General features: G+C 41.0%; 1 protein-coding gene across 1 annotated transcript in view; it reads left to right on the top strand.

Annotated features, from left to right (window-relative positions):
- dnah6 (dynein, axonemal, heavy chain 6) overlaps positions 1–19,910 on the top strand; it is a 341,236-nt gene that overhangs the window by 306,965 nt on the left and 14,361 nt on the right. The window contains exons 74-76 of the mRNA XM_043705917.1: positions 3,940–4,125; positions 12,020–12,092; positions 19,448–19,599. Of these exons, the coding sequence (XP_043561852.1) occupies positions 3,940–4,125; positions 12,020–12,092; positions 19,448–19,599 (411 nt within the window). The remainder of the gene's footprint in view (positions 1–3,939; positions 4,126–12,019; positions 12,093–19,447; positions 19,600–19,910) is intronic.

Genomic DNA, 19,910 nt, shown 5'->3' on the forward strand with positions numbered 1-19,910 from the left:
GCAAAGTTCAAGTATAGTTTAAAAACACATTGTTTTCTGTACCCCTCATAGCAGCAATGTAACCCACATCACCTGGGAAGAAAGGAATGTTAACAACTGGCATATTTAATGTGTCATTGTCATTGTGTGAGTGGGTATGCCACTTACCTGTAAGGAAGTTTATATCTAGCAGTAGTCATTTGGCAAATTTCCAGTATTTTGCATTAGTACTTACAGAACAAGAGTGAGAATGGAGTGAGAATTATAAATAGTGATTGTTGTAACAAATTATCAACAAAATAATCTCCCCCAGTTTTAGCTGGAAGACGGTGATGGGCAGATGAATGCTGAAATGGTCAACAAATTGGTCCTGCATTTTGCAGCCTGCGTTCCATGTAAATTTGACTTCCAAGCTTCATTCCTATAATGTTGATCAACTTCCCATTCAAATATTACGACAACTGGCCACTGGGCAGGAGCACATTATCAGACGGTGTGTGGCTGCTAATGTGGATCTCTCTGATCTCAACTTTTTCCATGAGGTGGACCAGGCAACTACTGCCTTGCTTAAACCAAGAATTGAACTAGCAATCATTTTCCAATGACATTGTTGTGGCCCAATCTGTCCATAGATTCAGTATTTGCTAGGGGGACGATCCCTGCAGTTCATCATCTGAAGCTGTCAAATTCAAATGCCAGATGTATGGGTGCAATTTAAAACTTAGGGTCCGAGAGGTTGTCTCTGGATCCCAAAGTCTCTAGGTCATTCTTTTTATCTTTGGAATGTTGGTAGTAAAATGTGATGAAAGAAACTACTTGGATTGATTTAACGGTCCATTAAGTCTGGTGTTATTTGGAAGAGGCAAAGATAAATGAAAGAATGGTTAAAAGACTAATGTATTTGTAGTAAGAATAAGATGTTTGCACCAATTTTTATGAACAGAGCAGTATGTACACATCCAGGCTTGTTTATTCAGAAACATCCAAAAAAAAGTCTTTCTTTTTGAGCTGAGCTTTAACTGGGTGATGGTTTTAAGGCAAATCAACAATGCACCTAATGTGAAATACTAGAAAATTGCCAAATTTTGCAAATATTTTGGAAAGGACAACTGCTAGATGTAAGGCAGTCTAAATCATCAGAGCCCAGAATTAATATGCTTCAGGTTCTCCCCAAGCTATCATACATGATTTTAACAGTATCAGACAATCAAAGTAAAATTGTTATGAGAAATTAAGGTCACATTTTAAAAAAAATCTAAAACCACTGATGTAAGAGTAAAAGGAAGGGGAAGTTATTAACTAAAACCAAATTTAAAGCGAAAAACAGAAATAAAACTACTAAAATTATTCAAAAGGATGCTAAAATCTAATAAGCTTATGACCAATTGAGAGCCCATATGTGTTTTTAATCTCTAATGTTAACAATAGCATGATCAAATTACATGGTTGGCTGGCAAAGACTTGAAACACATCAGAGTATTCTAATGCCACAGCAAATTGTTTAATTTGACCCATTTCCCTCTTGCACCAATTCTGCAACCAAAGATTTTGATGATCCTGTTATCTTAGAGACTTTGGGTTCAAAGTGTTTTGTTCCACATATGCTTTCTGTAGGATTTCTTGAATGAAGCAGGACCTGCATCTACAACAGGCACAGGCTTAGCATTCCCTATTATGAGGGATATGACAGGCCATTCCTGGCTCTTCAACCTCACTTTCTGCCCACTCCAACTAATAGTCCCCAAGGAAACTGGCACTGGGCTTTGTGTAGAGACCGCTGTAAGGAAATAGAGGATAGTGTTGCAGTTTCCTAGTTGTGGTTCTCAAGTTTGCAGCTGGATTTCTGATTGTGCCTTTGGTTTATGCTACAGGTCCCTCTGAGAGGTTGGACCTTTAGCAGGGGCATATCTAGGCCATGCTAATGCTCAGTGTACCTGCTGGCACATATTGTTTTGGCAAATGACACATACCTCTGATGCATTCTTCCTTGTCTGGGTCTAGAACAGGACAATGGAGGATATGGGTTGTTACATATTTAATGATATCAGACTTAAAGTACTAAAATATGTACAAAGATCTTAGATAGGGTTAAAGTTAAAAATCACACAAAATCAGTTTATAATACAACAGGTTTATCCTGCCCCACTAGCTACCTGATGAAAGAGCAGCACTTCAAAAGTTTGTACTTTCAAATTAACCTGTTGGACTATAACCTGGTGTTGTGTGATTTTTAACTTTGTCCACCCCAGTCAAAACCGGCTCTTCCGCATCAGATAGGGTTGTAATGATAGGGGATTTTAACTTTCCAAACGTAAACTAGAACTGCCATAGTGTCAAGAGCTTGGATTGGCAGAAATTTGTTAAATGTGTTCAAGAAAATTTTCTTTATCATTCTGTAGATGTACCTAGTAGAGAAGAAACAATGCTTGACCTTCCTTTGGAAAATAAGGCAGGACAAATGACTGTAGCGTTAGTGGGGGAACACTTTGTGACCAGTGATCATAATTCTGTTAGTTTTAAAATAATTTTGAAAAGCATACGTCTTGTAAAAATTAAAGTTCTAAATTGGAGTTAAGGTCAACTTTGTTGGTGTGAAACTGGAATTCTCAAGAGTTGATTAGGGTAGACTATTTGCAGGAAAAGGGACAACTGGCAAGTGGGAGGCATCCAGAAGTGAGATAATGAGAGTTCAGAGGCAGGATGTTCCTGCTAAGAGTGAAGGGTAAGGCTGGTAGGACTGTGGAACACTGGATCACTAGAGATATTGAGGCTCTGGTCAAGAAAAAGGTGTCATATGTCAGGTATAGACAGCTAGGATCAAGTGAATTCCTTGAGGATTAAAAGGGAAGTAGCGACATTCTTAAGAGGAAAATTAGGAGAGCAAAAGTTAGCCTTAGCAGTTAGATCACATGGGATTCAGGGAAAGCTTACCTATTAGATACAAAATTGGCTTGACAGTAGGATACAGGGAGTGGTGGTGGAGCATTGTTTTTCAGATTGGAGGTCTGTGATCAGTGATATTCTGCAAGGATCGATGCTGCATCAACTGTTGTTTGTTGACAGTAAAGAAGGTTATCTAAGGTTACAAAGGGATCTTTATTAAATGGGCCAGTGGGCCCAGGAGTGGTAGATGGAATTTAAATTTGGATAAATGTGAGATGATTCATTTTTGTAAGGTGAACAAGGACAGGACTTACACATTTAATGCTAGGGCCTTGGGGAGTGTTGTCGAATAGAAAGACCTAGGGTTCAGATACATAGTACTTTGAAAGTTCTGTCACAGATAAGCAAGATTGTGAAGAAGGCATTTGGCACACTTGCCTTCATTGGTTAGACCATTGAGTGTAAGAGTTGGGACATCATGTTGTGGTGAGGCCACTTTTGGAGTATACAGTTCTGGTCACCCGGCTATGGGAAGCATATTATTGAATTGGAGAGGGTGCAGAAAAGATTTACAAGGATGTTACTGGGACAGAAGGTTTTGAATTATAAAGAGAGGATGGCTAGGCTCGGGATGTTTTCACCAGAGTGTTGGGGAGGTTGAAGTGTGACCTTATAGTGGTTTATAAAATCATGAGGGGCCTAGATAAGATGAATAACAAAGGTTGTTTCCCTTGGGTCGGGGAGTTTAAGGTGAGCGACGAAAGATTTAAAAAGGACAGAAGGGGCAACTATTTCACACAGAAGGTTGTTCATACGTGTAATGAACTGCCAGAGGAAGTGGTAGTTGCAGGTATAGTTGCAATATTTAAAAGACTTTTGGACAAGTGCACGAATAGGAAAAGTTTAGAGGGATAAGGGCTAAACACAGGCAAGTGGGACTAGTTTAGTCTGGGAAATTTGGTCAGCATGGATGAGTTGGACCAAAGAATCTGTTTCTATGCTGTATGACCCCATGACTCAGTCCACAAAGAAAAATGAAAATAAACATTTTGAACATTTATTTGCCTTTCATTTCAGGACTCTTTAATTACACTGAACAAAGCCATCGCTGGATTTGTGGTAATGTCTGAAGAGGTGGAAAAGACGTACACCAGTTTCCTGAACAATCAGGTTCCATCTCTTTGGGCCGATGCAGCTTATCCCTCGCTCAAGCCATTGGGAGCATGGGTGAAAGATTTCGTATTAAGAACAGAGTTTATTGAGGTGAGACATAGTATAACAACATTGCACAATGCTTTGTCTAGTATAGCATACTCTCTGGTCAGTTTCAGAATGTGCTGTGCTAAGAAACTAACCTGAAAACATCCTATGAACTCCTTGTCCAGGCTACCTTTGTCCATCTGATTTTTCCAGCTCACATGTCAATTAAAATCCCCCGTGCATTTCTGACAAGCTTTCATGGCTTATTCACCCTCGATACACGATCCTATTATATAATTGCTGTTAGGGGGGGCTACACGTCATTTCTATAAGTGATTTCTCGCCTTTATCATTTCTTATTTCAATTGTTTCTACATCTTAATTTCCTGAACTTAGGTGTTCCCTCTATTCTGTTAATACCATCATTAATTAAGTGAGCATCCACCCCACCCCAACCTTTCCAAACCATGTTACTTTGGAGCTGTGTCTCAGTGTAATGGCTATTAGGTCATACTTACTTCTTTCTATTTCTGGCCATAGTTCATCTGTTTTCTTTAGAAAGCTATGTTAATTGGACACCACTTCTCTCAGACCATTCTATGAACCACTCATTCATATCTCTAATCGGATTTGCCCTTAGCCAATTTGCAAGTGACTCAGCTGTTAATGCAGAGATTATGATCTTTGAGCTTCTGTTTCTTAATTTAGCACCTAGCTCCTCATACGAGCAATCCAGAACTACCACCTTTGTTCTGCATATGTTATTGGTGTCTACGTGAACCATGACAACCGGATCCTACTTTTCAAATTTCTCTCCAGCCCTGAGAAGGTGTCCGAAATCCTGGCACCAAGCAGTTGTCTGAACCCTTGCATTTTCCAACAGAGAAGAGTGTCAGACTCCCTCACTAGATTGTCCCCTGCTTCCTCTACATGCCTTCATACTAACCTTGATTGGCCTCCTATACCATGGTGGTCACAGTCAGTTAGCTCATCTATCCTGCAGCCCTTGTTTTCATCCAGACAAATTGAAACAACCTCAGGTCTGTTGGAAAATTAGGATTTCTGCATACCTGCCCAAGGGTCCACGTATTTGCCTCATTCACAATAACACTTCACTGTCGCTGAACACTGACCAACTCAGATGACCACCCCAGGAGATGTGTCTGCCTTGTTGTAAAATAATACAGGTAGCTTACCCTCTCCCCAGTATATCACAGTTTCTATAGTTCAGTCTGCAGCTCATAAACTTTGAGTAAAAGCTGCTGTAATTTCAAATACTTACCACAGATGTGATTACATTAGACCAAACTGGCATCTGGGGGCTGCAACTGTGACATAGCATCTATCTCACCATCCATAATCTGTTATAAGGGATTATTTAATTTTTTTTTCAGTTATATATTCTGTTAAAGTTTAATAAATTTTATTAACTTTTCCACCAGTTATTATATTTTGTTATACCTTAGAAAGCCAATAGATCTTATTCACTTACCATCTGTCAAATAACCAGCTTCATCTCCTGGAACATAGTAAGAGTCAACTCATGAGGCTGAAAAAGTTCACAAAAAGTAAAAGCAACAGAGCATCTCTTTCCCTTCTACTTCACTACATTAATCCTTAACTCAATAATCTACTGTAATTTGCACTCAAATGCTAACATGAAGTTTGCTAATTTTTAACACTCCTAAGCCAAAAGGCCAGCTTACTCATGTAATGAGAATCTACTTTCAGTTCGTTCTTAATTAAACTGCCCTTTCACTGAAGCCTCATTAAAACTCTACTGAAAGCTGGCAATCACAGAACATCAACTATAGATTTCAGTTTAGTACCAATTACAAACTAAATTAGATTTATACAAGATGAAACATTTATATTTTCTCATCCAACAAATGCATACATTCAGTCCTAATGAGGAGTGTGTATGGGGTGTGAATGAATTTGTACATAGATGTGAGAAGTATGCCGAACTCCAATGTATACCCAACCTCCAGCTTCAGTCTTGCCCCAGAGCAAACATCTGGCCAATTGAGCTGTTTCTCCTGAGGCAAGTGTTTAGTGCTGTCACCTCTGAGTTACACGCTTTTAGATCAAGTCACATTTCAAAGGTATGTATCTAGATTGACACTCCAGTGGGAAAGTATGGGAGTGACACACTGTTGGAGATGCCAACTCTTTAGAATTGATGTTGAACCAAAGCCCCATCTCACCTTTCAGATAGATTTCATGATGCAATTGAAGCAAAATAAGTGTGTCAGAAACATCAAAGGTTTACAGCACAGAAAGAGACCAAATGGTCCATTGTGTTTTCAACTTTTCTTCTGGAGTCATAGCCAACTTATATTCTTCAATGGGCGTATGTGTTTGCAAAATATCCAGTGCTCTTTTCTATTAAGTCCAATGGACAACCAATTCATATTCTGTTCCTAATATTTGTTCACTTACCCAATAATGTTTGTGAATCTTGCCATGTTCAAATTAGCAGATATGTTTCTTTTACATTACATAAGTTGTGTCAAAGTGTAACCAGAATAGACTTTGCCATTAATGAGATTATGGCAAGTTTGACTGCAGTATATTGAAATGGTGAGGATGGTGATTTTATGATGTGGAGTTATATGGATTAAGGGTCGTGGAGGATGGTGACCATGATCATGGGCCAACTATGTGCTAACTTCCAGTGAAGTAGAAGCTGAATTAAGAACCATCTGAAATTGGAATCTCAGTAAAATAGCATTTATTATGTTATTTACAGTGTGTGTATTCAACATCAGGAAGTATGAGAGTCAGCTAAGCCCAATTACATCTCTATCCATTAGCTAGAAAGACAATGGGTGGCTTTTCTCCCCCCTCTGTTGTGGCAAGAGAAATGTAGAGTGTGGTGACAACATCGTGCAAGAATGAAAAAATCAGACTTTTGATATTGAGAAAAGTAATCCCAATTTTCTTCTCAAGCCTTCAATGAATACTTTAGCAACTCATCTGTGATTGCTGACTTCCTTATTTCCATGTTTTGCATCTCATTAAAGTTCCAAGTTATCTTATTTCCATCCTATTTCTAATTCTCCACTCCTCCACTTCTCCACTCCTCCAGTGAGAAACTGGATGTCACAAAAACCCAACCAGTAACACCGAGTGGGTATCTGGCTGCCTCACCTTGCTGAATACCTGGCCATCATGCAACTGCACACAGTTGGCCCATGGTCCATGGCCACCATCCTCCTCGACCTTTAATCCATGCAACTTCACATCATTAAAATCACCATCCTCAACAGATCATTATGCTGCTGTCAACCTGCCACAGTCTCATCTGTTTAAAGTCCATGGGGTTGGCCACATTCAGGCAAGCAATTGTTCTCATCTGAGTCTAGGAATTCATGTCTTTGCAGTCCAGAGATTGAGCAACAGCCAGTCCTGCAAGTTAACATGTAAGCAGTCCAGGGATTACAAATTGTTTGGTTGAGATGCTGTTGAGACATCAGCCAAGAATGATGGGCAGAGTTCAGTTGGGCTATCATGGAATGTCAGCTCAGGGGTGGGCCATTGACAGTGTTGGGGTTTTGGTCAGTAAAGATCAGGGGAAATATCAGGGGACTGCCTATAGAGTCCACAGAAAACTAAGCAATCAAGGAGATGGACTTCATAGTATTCGGTCTCTGAGGGGATGCTGACACTAATAGGGGGAATTTGCAGATCATAGGCTGGCACCTAATAATTAATGTGAACTTAAACAGATGATGGTAACTCTGACCTCTATATAATGAGAGTATAGGGCTTACAAAGGCAGGGGAATTTTTATTCTGGAGCTAAATTGGAAACATTGATATGTATGTAAAAGGGGATCAATTGAAACAGGGATAGGCAGAAACATCAGGGACTTGGAACTATCAACAGGAAAGGAGGATGAAGGAGAATAGTGCATCTGTGATGGAGCCTATGAATCATCTTGTCATATTGGATTGGAAGGTAATTATGCACTATCTTCATAAGATGACTGCTGGACCTATATTTTTGACACAGTTCACTGGAAAGCAATTGGGACTAGAAACACTAGCAAAATTTGCTCTTTACTCAGTGAAACTGAGGCTTTTTTTTTCATTCTTTTATGGGCTCTCTGGCTTGTTTCAGCAATTGTTGCATATTCCTAATTGCTCTTCTGACAGAGTGATAGCCATTTCAGAGGGTGGTCAAGCATTGGACCACATCACGTAGGTTTGAAGTAAGAATGGCAGATTTTCTTCTCCAAAAGCGAAGTAGATTTGTTTGCATCAGATGTAAGTGCAGAAGTAGGTCATTCAGCCAATCAAGTTTGCTCCAGCATTCAATAAGATTGTGGCTGATTTACTAATTCTTAAATTCACTTACCTGTCATTTCTCCATAACCTTTGATTTCTTACTGATTAAAAGTCTTTCTCTATCAGATTAGCTATCTTTAGTAACTATTGCTGAGACTAGCTTTCAATTGCAACTTTATCAATTGAATTTAAATTTCACCAGTTGACATGGGGGAATTTGAAGTATGGCCCTGGAAAAAGCGCAGGAGTTGAAACTTTATTGCTGGAACAGCACAGCAGGTCAGGCAGCATCCAGGGAACAGGAGATTCGACGTTTCGGGCACAGGCCCTTCTTCAGGAATTCCTGAAGAAGGGCCTGTGCCCGAAACGTCGAATCTCCTGTTCCCTGGATGCTGCCTGACCTGCTGTGCTGTTCCAGCAATAAAGTTTCAACTTTGATCTCCAGCATCTGCAGACCTCACTTTCTCCTAAAAGCGCAGGAGGTCAGGTAGCATCTGAGGAGCAAGAGATTTGACTTTTTGGGCTTAACCCTTCATCAGGAGTCCTGATGAAGAGTTAAATCTGAAATGTTGACTCTCTTGCTCCTCAGATGCTACCTGACCTGTTGTGCTTTTTCCAGCACAACACTTTATCCATTCTGACTACTCCAGCATCTGCAGTCCTCACTATTTCTTATGGTGGAATTTGAACCCATACCATGACGGACCAGACCCTGGAATGCTAGGTTACTAGTCCAGTAATAATACCATCATATTACCATCTTTACTTCCTCAATGCTTCCCAAACCCCTTTCAACACTAAGGCATTGAAATAGTCATGACTCTTTGGTGGGATTCTGAGACCAGGAGTGGGGAAGAGCTATGAGGCAGTGAGAGAGCAAACACCTGTGAGAGGGATGAAGGGTGGGGTAGGTGGTGCTGCACTCTACATCAGTCATTTCTACTTTTGAGCTCACAACCACAACATTTCTGCTCACGATTCCATTGAAATGCTAAACCCCAGTTTGGGAAGCTGTACTCTAAGTACCTCTGTAATCAGATTAATTGCAATCAGCTAATTTCACAATACATTCTGAGGCTCACTCCTGTGGCCCACAGTGCAAATGAACAGATGAAAAATATATATCTTTGTTTAGCCTTGAATAACTTTGTATCATTACTTTATGAGACAGCTTTTCAGAAATAAGTTCTGATTGACTCCATCTTGAAAAGAGATTGGACAATTATTGTTAATGCTGTGCTTTAAGTCAACATTGTTAGGAATCTAATCTAATTGTTACTGGTGCAATGAGATACTGATCTGGTTTATCTGTGGACTGTGCATATCTACACATACATTGTCCTTGAGGTTACTTGCTTCTTACCTCTAAGTAAGACTGTTCAGTTCTTTTCAAACGTTAATACTCCTGTATGTGTACATGGTAGATTATCAAACTCAGCACTCTAGAAATAGAATCTAAGACATCTATCTTCGCATGCACATTCTAGACTGAAGTCTTCCCTCTTAATGATGGCAGAGATATTTGACCAGTTACACCATTGTAATTTTCATGACCCATGATATCCCAAGAGCGTTGTCTTCTTTCTGGTACTAGTCCCTTATTAACATACCGATTTGGGTCTCATAACTTTCAGGGAACAGTGGTCTTTAATTTTGGAACAGCTGGACTGAGCATGTTTCATGTTCTCTGTGGACAGTGTTCTGCCATTACATTGTGGAAAAGTACCAATAGAAAGATTATTTTAAATTATTTTTGTAATGCTGGGGGTTTAACTCCCTAAGGACAACAAGGGTCTTTGTTGTCTGATTCTCTCCAGTATGTTTATGGTCAGTCCCCATGGCATCATCCAATCAACCTCTGGGCTGCCCAATATAGCAGCAGCCTAGAATCAGAAAGCTGCATGTGGATATCCGGTTTGAAGCTATAGACTGCCAGCAGCATGGAAATGAGACCTGAACTTCAAATGGACAGAGACTCTCAACAGCTCAGTCGCAGCCAGCTGGAATGCTGTGCCAGTCAACATCAGAGAATTCAAGTCTCTATTATTTAACTACCACAAATACAATTGAGTACAGGAAAGTGTCTCAAAAACATACATTTTAAAATTGTTTTTTCAAAAACAATCATCTCTACTTGAATCCTCCCAAATCCTCCAGACCAAAAGGGTAGCCATGGGCCCCAGCTATGCCTGTCTCTTTGTTGGGTACATGGAACAGTCCATCTTCCCCAGCTATGCTGGCACCATTCCCCACCTTTGCCTCCACTACAGTGATGACTGTATTGGTGCCACCTTGTGCTCTCACGAGTAGGTTGAACAGTTCAAAGACTTTACTAACGTGTTCCGCCCCGACCTTACGTTCTCCTGAACTATCTAAGACACCTCCCTCCCCTTCCTGGACCTCTCCATCTCCATCAACGGATCATTCTCTCTATGACTCTGTTGTCAGATCCACACCCCCCACCAACCCACCTCCCCTCCTGGCACCTTTTCTTGCCACCACAAGAATTGCAAAGCCTACACTCACACCTCCCCCCTCACCTCTGTCTAAGGCCCCAGAGGAGCCTGCCGCATCTGTCAGAAGTATACCTGCACTTCCACACACATCATTTACTGTATCCATTGCTTCCGATGTAGTCTCCTCTACATTGGGGAGACAGGATGCCTCCTTGCAGAACACTTCAGAGAACATCTCCAGGACACACGCACAAAGCAACCCCATCACTCGTGGCTGAACACTTTATCTCGTCCTCCCACTCCCCCAAGGACATGCAGGTCCTGGACCTCCTCCATCTTCAAACCCTTACCACCTGCCTTGGGACCCTCTAACCACTTGGTATCAATGTGGATTTCACAGTTTCCTCAATTCTGCTCCCCCCACCTTATCCCAAATCCAACCTTCCAAATTGGTACCACCCTCTTGATCTGTCCTACATGTTTACCTTCCTTCCCATCTATCCGCTTCACCCTCCTCTCTGACCTATCACCTTCATCCCCACCTTAATCTACCTATCACACTCTCAGCTACCTTCCTCCCCAGCCCCATCCCCCTCCTATTTATCTCTCAGCCCCTTTGGCCCACAAGACCCATTCCTGATAATGGACTTATGCCCGAAACATCAATTCTCCTGCTCTTTGGATGTTGCCTGACCTGCTGTGCTTTTCCAGCGCCACACTCTCGACTCTGATCTCCAGCATCTGCAGTCCTTACTTTCTCCTCAAAAACATAGATGTTTTCCCTGGTAGGCCATTGAAAGATAGTACAATTGAGAATATTGAATTCTGCTGAAAGGATGAAGAAAATAACTTGTGATGGTGACATCCAATCGTAGTCATGTCAAAGCAGTTGGCTCAAAATATGGCCTTTACAGAAACTGAAAAACTGGTTATTTACCTAATATCTTTATTTGAATTAGTCAAGAGGAAGAATTATAAATATATAACTGCTATCTCGTGTTGATATGTTTGGCAGCACTAAGTGAATTCTCCTTTAATTTTAAGAGAAAATTAAACAAAGCATATGACAGTTCAAAATTAGGTTGACTAACTGACTACATTGTCTTTGTGATTTTATATATTCAGTTCAGTGGGTTAATGTGAACTGCCAAGTGCTAACGTGTGGAAATGATTACACAGAACTGAATTTTTAGTTTGCCTCATTTTTAGACTTGGATCAAACGAGGACAACCAAAGTCTTTCTGGATTTCTGGATTCTTCTTTCCTCAGGGATTTCTGACAGGTAAGGCCAGTGTTATGGACCAGGCCAGATTCTCTCAAAACATTTTAAAAAGGTAGACCAGGCCCTAACTTTTTCTTATTTTAATAGCAGATGTATAGTGGATGTTTCAGGAGTGATGCAGTTGGTCAAACCACTCAGGTTTAAGCAAAACAATTTATTTAAACACCATGGTTGAAACACGAACAAAATAAAACAGAATTTAGAATAACTTAACTGTTTGGAAACCCAACTGACTCGAAATTGTAACTTAAAGAAGGAGCTGTTCCAATATCTGCAACATCCCAAAAACACACTCATTAGCAAATGTTAAATTCAATCTCTTACAGGCAGGAGAGATTTCAGAGAGAAGAGTCAGGCAAGAAACATCTGTTGAAGCATGGAACCTTGTTTCACTGTAGCAGCTTCTCTGCTACCAGCAATTCTGATTGCTTTCTAAAACAAATCAAACTAGAAAAAAAATCTGAACTTGGAGAACTGGCCACTCCCCTGCCATTGTTTAAAGTTGCCACTTCCAGACATATTGGCACCTTTGCCTTTACGAGCCCTCTTGGAAAAATAACAAGCAACATCACAGCCAGATAGATTTCTTGAAAATAACATTATTGACTGGTTGGTTAATTTTGAATTGAGTTTGATGTTTAATACTCAGCAACCATTTTTTCTTTGTTATTTGAATGAATGAACATTTGGTGAAAATACTGCAAAATGAGTTGAATTAATAATCTGAGTAAGGGAAGTATTTTGAATTATTGTTTACGGATATGGACTGGAGGATTTTTAAAACATTAATGAAGATGATAGCATTTTTCACCTGGCACACCAAACAGTTCTGTTTCATACTTCCAAGCAAAGTATAATTATAGAAAGACAGCCTGTTCTGACCTAGAATCTGAAGAGCAATTAAAATGCATCCTCTGCCAGTTTACTTAGCAGGCTATTAAGCAGACTTCATAGTTGTGCCAAATCATTTCATAAATTGTTCAAAATATTCTTTTGTCAACTAGCTGAATGCACACATAATAATAATAATCACGTAATATATATCATGGATTTATATCACAGGGTACATCATTTGGAATTTTAAAAATGTGATTATCAAAATTTGCTTCAGCATGTATCCATTAAGTCATGGCTCCTTGAAAACCCAATCTTTACATATAGCCAGTTGATTTCATTAAGACTGTTGTTTGTAATCCTTAGTCTGTGGTCAGTAATGCCTTGAGAGATGCATTTCTTTCAAAAAGCCTTTTTGATGTAGAGTAGCACAGCCTGAACGAATTAACCTATTGTCAACCTGCTACAATCTATTCAACTTACTTTAGCTTGACATTTTAAAACTTAATTTGTGAGATGTAAGCATCACTGGTGAGGCCTTTGTTGAATTAGAATCCCTGCAATGTGGAAACGGGCCCTTCAGCCCAACAAGTCCACACCAACCCTCTGAAGAGTAACCCACCCAGACCCATTCCCCTATATTTAAACGTGACTAATAACCTACACTACGGGCAATTTAGCATGGCCAATTCACCTAACCTTTACATCTTTGGACTGTGGTAGGAAACCCGCTCAGACACAGGGAGAATGTGCAAATTCCACATGGACAGTCGCCCAAGGCTGGAATCGATCCCGGGTCCCTGGCATTATGAGGCAGCAGTGCTAACAACTGAGCCACCGTGCAGCCCCTTTTTAAAATCCAGATGATCAATGCTGCTGCTTACATTCCTTGTCAGCCTTCCCTCACTCTGCTTCATCTCACCTGGATTTTGATTATTCCTTTCTGCTTTGTGTATTACTTATCTACAGCTCTCCTGAAAAGGTGGTAATGAGTCTTATTCTTGCATCACTGATATTAATGTGCTGAAGATGATTCCACAATGCTGTTGGATAGGGAGTTCCAGTTTTTCAATGAAGTGAAAGAGCAATGATAATGTCCAAGTCTGAATGATGTATGATTTTCTATGGTTTTTCTATGGAATTGAGGTGAAGAGCCGAGCACCTTCTGGATGTCTGAGCAGACAGTGGATGTTGTGATCTATGGGGTTCTGCAGATGAACCGACAGAGAGTTATGCATTTCATAGGTGGCACCAAACCAAGATGAAAGCAGGAGGTAATTGAGTTAGTGCATGAAATATTCATCAAAATGGCTGCTTTATTATGGACTATATTGAGTTTCTCATGTGTTGTTAAAGCTGTACTTATTAATGTGAATGACAGACCCACAATTTGGAGGTTGAAGGACTATTCGGGGAAGATTATTGGAGAGTGAGAGGGGTTGATGTTAGCGAATGGAGGGGAGGGGACACGATGGAGAGGAGAGATTCAGAGTGGCAATATATTTTCAAGTCAGGATGGTCAGAGGCTTGGAGGCCAGTTTGAAGGCTGTGATGTTCCCATTTTGTGCTGCCCTTGTCCTTTTCGTTGGAAGTAGTCATGGTTTGTAAGGTGCTGTTGGAGGATCTTTGGTGAATTTCTGCAGCGTGTCTTGTAAGTGGTATGCACTGCTGCTACTGACCACCAGTGATGGAGTGAGTGGAGGCTTGTAAATGTAAAGCCAATCAAGTGGGCTGCTTTGTCCTAGATGGTGTCATGTTTCTTAAGTGTTGTTGGAACTACACTCATCCAGGCAAGTGTGGAAAGTATTCCATCACACTTCTGACTTGTGTCTTGTAGATGATAGACAGGCTTTGGGGGGAGTCAGGAGGTGAGTTACTCACTACAGTATTCCTAGCCTCTGATCTGCTCTTATAGCCACTCCAGTTGAATTTCTAGTCAATGATAACCCCCCAGGATGTTGATTGTGGGGGAATTTAGTGATGGTAACACAATTGAATGTCAAGCTATGGCATTTAGATTTGTGTGACATGAATGTTACTTGAGATTTGTCAGCCCAAACCTGGATATTGTCCAAATCCTGTTGCATTTGAATATGGACTGTGTCGGTATCTGAGGTGCTGCGAACAGTGCTGGACATTGTGCAATCATTGGCGAATATCCCCACTTCTGACCTTATGATGGAGGGAAGGTCAATGATGAAGCAGCTGAAGATGTTGGGCCTTGGACACTACCTTAACAAGCTCTTGCAGAGATGTCCTGGAGCTGAGATAACTCACCAACAACCACAACCATCTTCCTATCTGACAGATATGATTCCAACCAGTGGAAAGTTTGTCCCCAATACCCTTTGATTCCAGTTTTGCTCGGGCTCCTTGATGCCACATTTGGTCAATTGTGACCTTGATGTCAAGGGCTGTCACTCTCACCTCACTTCTGGAATTCAGCTCTTTGTCCATGTTTGAACTAAAGCTGTAATGAGGTCAGGAGCTGAGTGGCACTGGCGGAACATAAACTAAGTGTCACTGAGCAGGTGCTGCTTGATAGCACTGTTGATGACACCTTCCATCCCTTTACTGATGATCGAGAGTAGACCAATGGGATGGTAATTGGTTGGGTTGGATTTGTCCTTCTTTTTATGTACAGGACATATCTCGACAATTTTCCACATTGTCAGATAGGTGGCAATGTTGCAACTGTACTGGAACAGTTTGGCCAGGTGAACAGCCAGTTCTGGAGCACAAGCCTTCAGTACTGTTGATGGAATGTTGTCAGGTCATATAACCTTTGAAGCATCCAGTTTCTTCAACCATTCTTGATATCACATGGAGCGAATCAAATTGTCTGAAGACTGGTATCTGTAATGCTGGAGACTGAGATAGATCATCCACTTGGCACTTTTAGGTGAAGGTTGCTGTCAAAGCTTCAAGCTTATCTTTTGCACTGGTATGCTGGGCTCTTCCATCATTGAGGAAGGGGAAACTTGTGGAGCCTCCTCCTCCAGTGAATTGTTTAATTGCTCACCCACCATTCATAACTGGATGTGGCAGGCCTGCCAAGCTGAGATCTGATCCTTTAGTTGTGAGCTCACAACTGCTGCTTGTGCTGTTTGGTATGCAAGTAGTCCTGTTTGTTAGCTTCACCAGGCTGACACTTAATTTTCAAGTATGCCTGGTGCTCCTCTTACCATGCCCTCCTGCACACTCCATTGAACCAGGGTTGATTCCCTGGCCGAATAGTAATGGTTGAGTGGGGGATATGCCGGGCCATGAGGTTACAAATTGTGCTGGAGTACAATTCTGCTGCTGTTGATCGCCCACACCACCTCGTGGATGCACAGTCTTGCGTTGCTAGATCTATCCAAAGTCTGTCCAATTTAGTATAATGATTGTACCACACAACACAATGGAGGTTATTCTCAATACGAAAGTGGAACTTCGTCTCCACAATGACTGTGTAGTGGTTGCTCTTACTGATACTTTCATGGACAGATTGGTACGGTTGAAGTCAAGTATGTTTTCCCATTTGATGCTTCCTTCAAAACCAATTGCAGACCCTTTCGGATCCAATCAGCTTGATCCATAGTACTGTTTCTGAGCCACTCTTGGTGGTAGACACTGAAATCCCCCTCCTACGTGCATTTTGTGCTCTTGCCATCCTCCGTACTTCCTCTAAATGTTGTTCAATATGGAGGCAGGACTTCCAGGGCAACTCCCTCCCAACTCTATACCACTGTGTCGCCACCTCTGCTGGATCTGTCCTGCCTGTGGCACAGGATACATCCAGGAATGATGATGCTGGTGTCTGGGTCATTGTCTGTAAGGCATGTTTCTGTAAGTATGATTGTGTCAGGATGTTGCTTGATTAGGTTTTGAGACAGGTCTCCAAATTTTGGCCCTAGCCCCCAGATATTAGTAAGAAGTACTTTGCAGGGTTGACAGGGCTGTTTCTGCCATTGTCTTTTCTGGTGCCTAGGTCAATGCCAGGCGGCACGGTGGCACAGTGGTTAGCACTGCTGCCTCGCAGCGCCAGAGACCCGGGTTCAATTCCCGACTCAGGCGACTGACTGTGTGGAGTTTGCACGTTCTCCCCGTGTCTGCGTGGGTTTCCTCCGGGGGCTCCGGATTCCTCCCACAGTCCAAAGATGTGCAAGTCAGGTGAATTGGCCATGCTAAATTGCCCGTAGTGTTAGGTAAAGGGGTAAATGTAGGGGTATGGGTGGGTTACGCTTCGGCGGGTCGGTGTGGACTTGTTGGGCCGAAGGGCCTGTTTCCACACTGTAAGTAATCTAATCTAATCTAGTTTCACTTCCTTGAGACTTTGTAGCGATTGGTACAACTGCATGGCTTGCTAGGCCATTTCAGAAGGCAATTTAGAATCAACCAAATTGCTGTGGATGTGGAGTCACATGTAGGCAAAACCAGGTGAGGATGGCAGATTTCTTCCTAGATGCTAGGATCTAGTGAACTAGATGCGTTTTTCTGACAATTAACAATGGTTTCATGATCTGTGAAAGAGACACTGTTCAGTCTTAGTCCAAGTCATGTCTTTGCATTGACAACACTACCTGTTCACATCTGCAGTGCCACCACCACATTGGCATTAAGATTATCAGCAAGCATTGTTCTCTGTGCCACATGACAGGTTTAGCCTGCCACCTATTTCTCATCTAAAGGAAAGAGAATTCTCCTCTGGAACCATTTCCACTTTCCTGGTCTTATATGGTTAATTTGCCTTTACAAACAGTCATATTTAAAACACTGGACAATTTAATCAATCCGCAAACTGACAACCAATTTTATTTTTGTATTAATGACAATTTCAAAGTTGCTGGTTACGGCATTTTAAGTGTTCTGTTTATTTTGAGCAACAAACAGGTGGGGCTTGCACTCTGGTGCATCTTAAGATTTCACATTCATTAAGTCCACCTCTGTACCTATTTTGATTTAATTTAGTGTTACGTTTTGATCTTCTTTCTCAGTATGCATTTCTGCTGATTCTATGCCATCATGCATTGGCACAGAAAAGACCATAAGGTTTTTTTGCAAGAGTTCTCTCAATTTCTGTTCCTTCTGTATTCATTAATTTCAACCCCACGTGGGATGTATTATATTGAATAAATGGAGATCCTTGATGTAACACAATAGCCTGCATAATGTCTAGAAGGTTAATTTTCTCTTTCTGTATGTAAAGAGCTTCCAGAAGTTCCCTGATTTCCAAACTCTTTAATAGGAGTGGATTAGATGTTAGTATAAATATCACCCCTACCCCATCATCCTGCATTTCCCAAGTCTAATCCACCTAACCTACAAACCCAGAACATTATGGCAATTTAGCATTGCCAATTCACCTAACCTGCACATCTTTGCAGTGTGGAAGGAAACCATCGAACTGGAGGAAACCCATGCAGATAGGGAAAATGTGTAATTCCAAGCAGATAATCACCCGTGGCTGGAATTGAATCTGGGTCCATGGCAGTATGAGGCAGCATGCTAAAGACTGAGCCACTATGCTGCCTCATCTTTCAAAGAGATTATCAGTCATTCTCCCAAACTCTGTGAGTAATCTTTGCTCATAAGACAATCCTTTTATACCAGGGATCATTCTGGTAAACCTTCTTTGAACTGCATCCAATGAAATGATCTCTTTTCTTCAATAAAGGGACCAAAACTGTTAACAGTACTCCAGATGTAGTTTCTTTGGGTGGCTCAGTGGTTAGCACTGCTGCCTCACAACACCAGGGACCCAGGTTCGATTCCAGTCTCAGGCATCCATCTGTATGGAGTTGACACATTCCCCCCGTGTCTGCGTGGATTTCCTCTGGGTGCTCAGGTTTCCTCCCACAGTCCAAAGATGTAAAGGTCAGTTGAATTGGCCACGCTAAATTGCCCAGAGAGTTAGGTGCATTAGTCAGAGGGAAATGGGTCTGGGTTACTCTTCGGAGGGTTGGTGTGGGCTTGTTGCGCCGAAGGGCCTGTTTCCACACTGTAGGGAATCTAATCTAATCACCAACACCTTGTACAGTTTCATTAAGACTTCCCTACTTTTATATATCCTTGAAATAAAGATCAACATTCCACTAGGCTTCCTGATTACATGCTGCATCTGTATGCTAGCACTCTGTGTTTAGTGCACAAGTACTCCCATGTCTCTTTGTGTTGCAGCTTTATGCAGTTTTTCACCATTTAACTAATTATGTTGTGCAAAGTTGAAAGCTGTCCCAATATTGCAACACCTTGATGTAGAGGGTGCAAGCAAATTTCTTCAGGCATAATTTTAGCTGTTGCATACAGCAGGTGAATCACCATTGTATGAACAAACTTGCAAATGTGGACTTGTACCAGAAAATTAAAATGTTTTGGAAATTGTAGTTCTGCCTTATGCCTCATTAATGCTTTATTTACTCACCACAAATGAAAACTCAACTTCCCTTTATTGCTGGCAGATTGGCTTTAAAGAAGGGAAGATCTGCCAGATTGGAACTCCCACCAATTACGACAATTTTTTTTGTTTTCTGTTTCAGGCACACTTCAGAACCATGCCAGGAAATATAACCTTCCAATTGATGAACTTACCTTTCGTTTTAATGTTATTCCTGTGTACCGGAATGCAATGGAAGTAGCAGAAGCTATGAAAATTTTAAAATTTGGGGAGGTGCTCCCAATGGATGAAATGGTAATTTCAGCTTTTGTAAAATAATGTTACAGTGTTGTACAATGCAATCCATCTAGCAATAGAACCACAAGTCCTATAGATTACCTACATAATATTGCTATTTCATCTCTTATTGGTGACTATACTATTTAAAAGTTTAAGTTTCTGTATGAATTATATGGATACATCAATGCATTCATTTTTAAAAGTTTATTAATTCAGAGTGGCAAATATAACTAAAGAAGTAGAATTAATAGAACACAGGATTGCTATCTTTTAGCCAAGGTAGAAACATGGATATGGGTTGTGTTAAAGAGGAATTATGTTTCAGC

Source organism: Chiloscyllium plagiosum, chromosome 2 (genome assembly GCF_004010195.1).
Source record: "Chiloscyllium plagiosum isolate BGI_BamShark_2017 chromosome 2, ASM401019v2, whole genome shotgun sequence".
In the NCBI taxonomy this organism is placed as follows: domain Eukaryota; kingdom Metazoa; phylum Chordata; class Chondrichthyes; order Orectolobiformes; family Hemiscylliidae; genus Chiloscyllium; species Chiloscyllium plagiosum.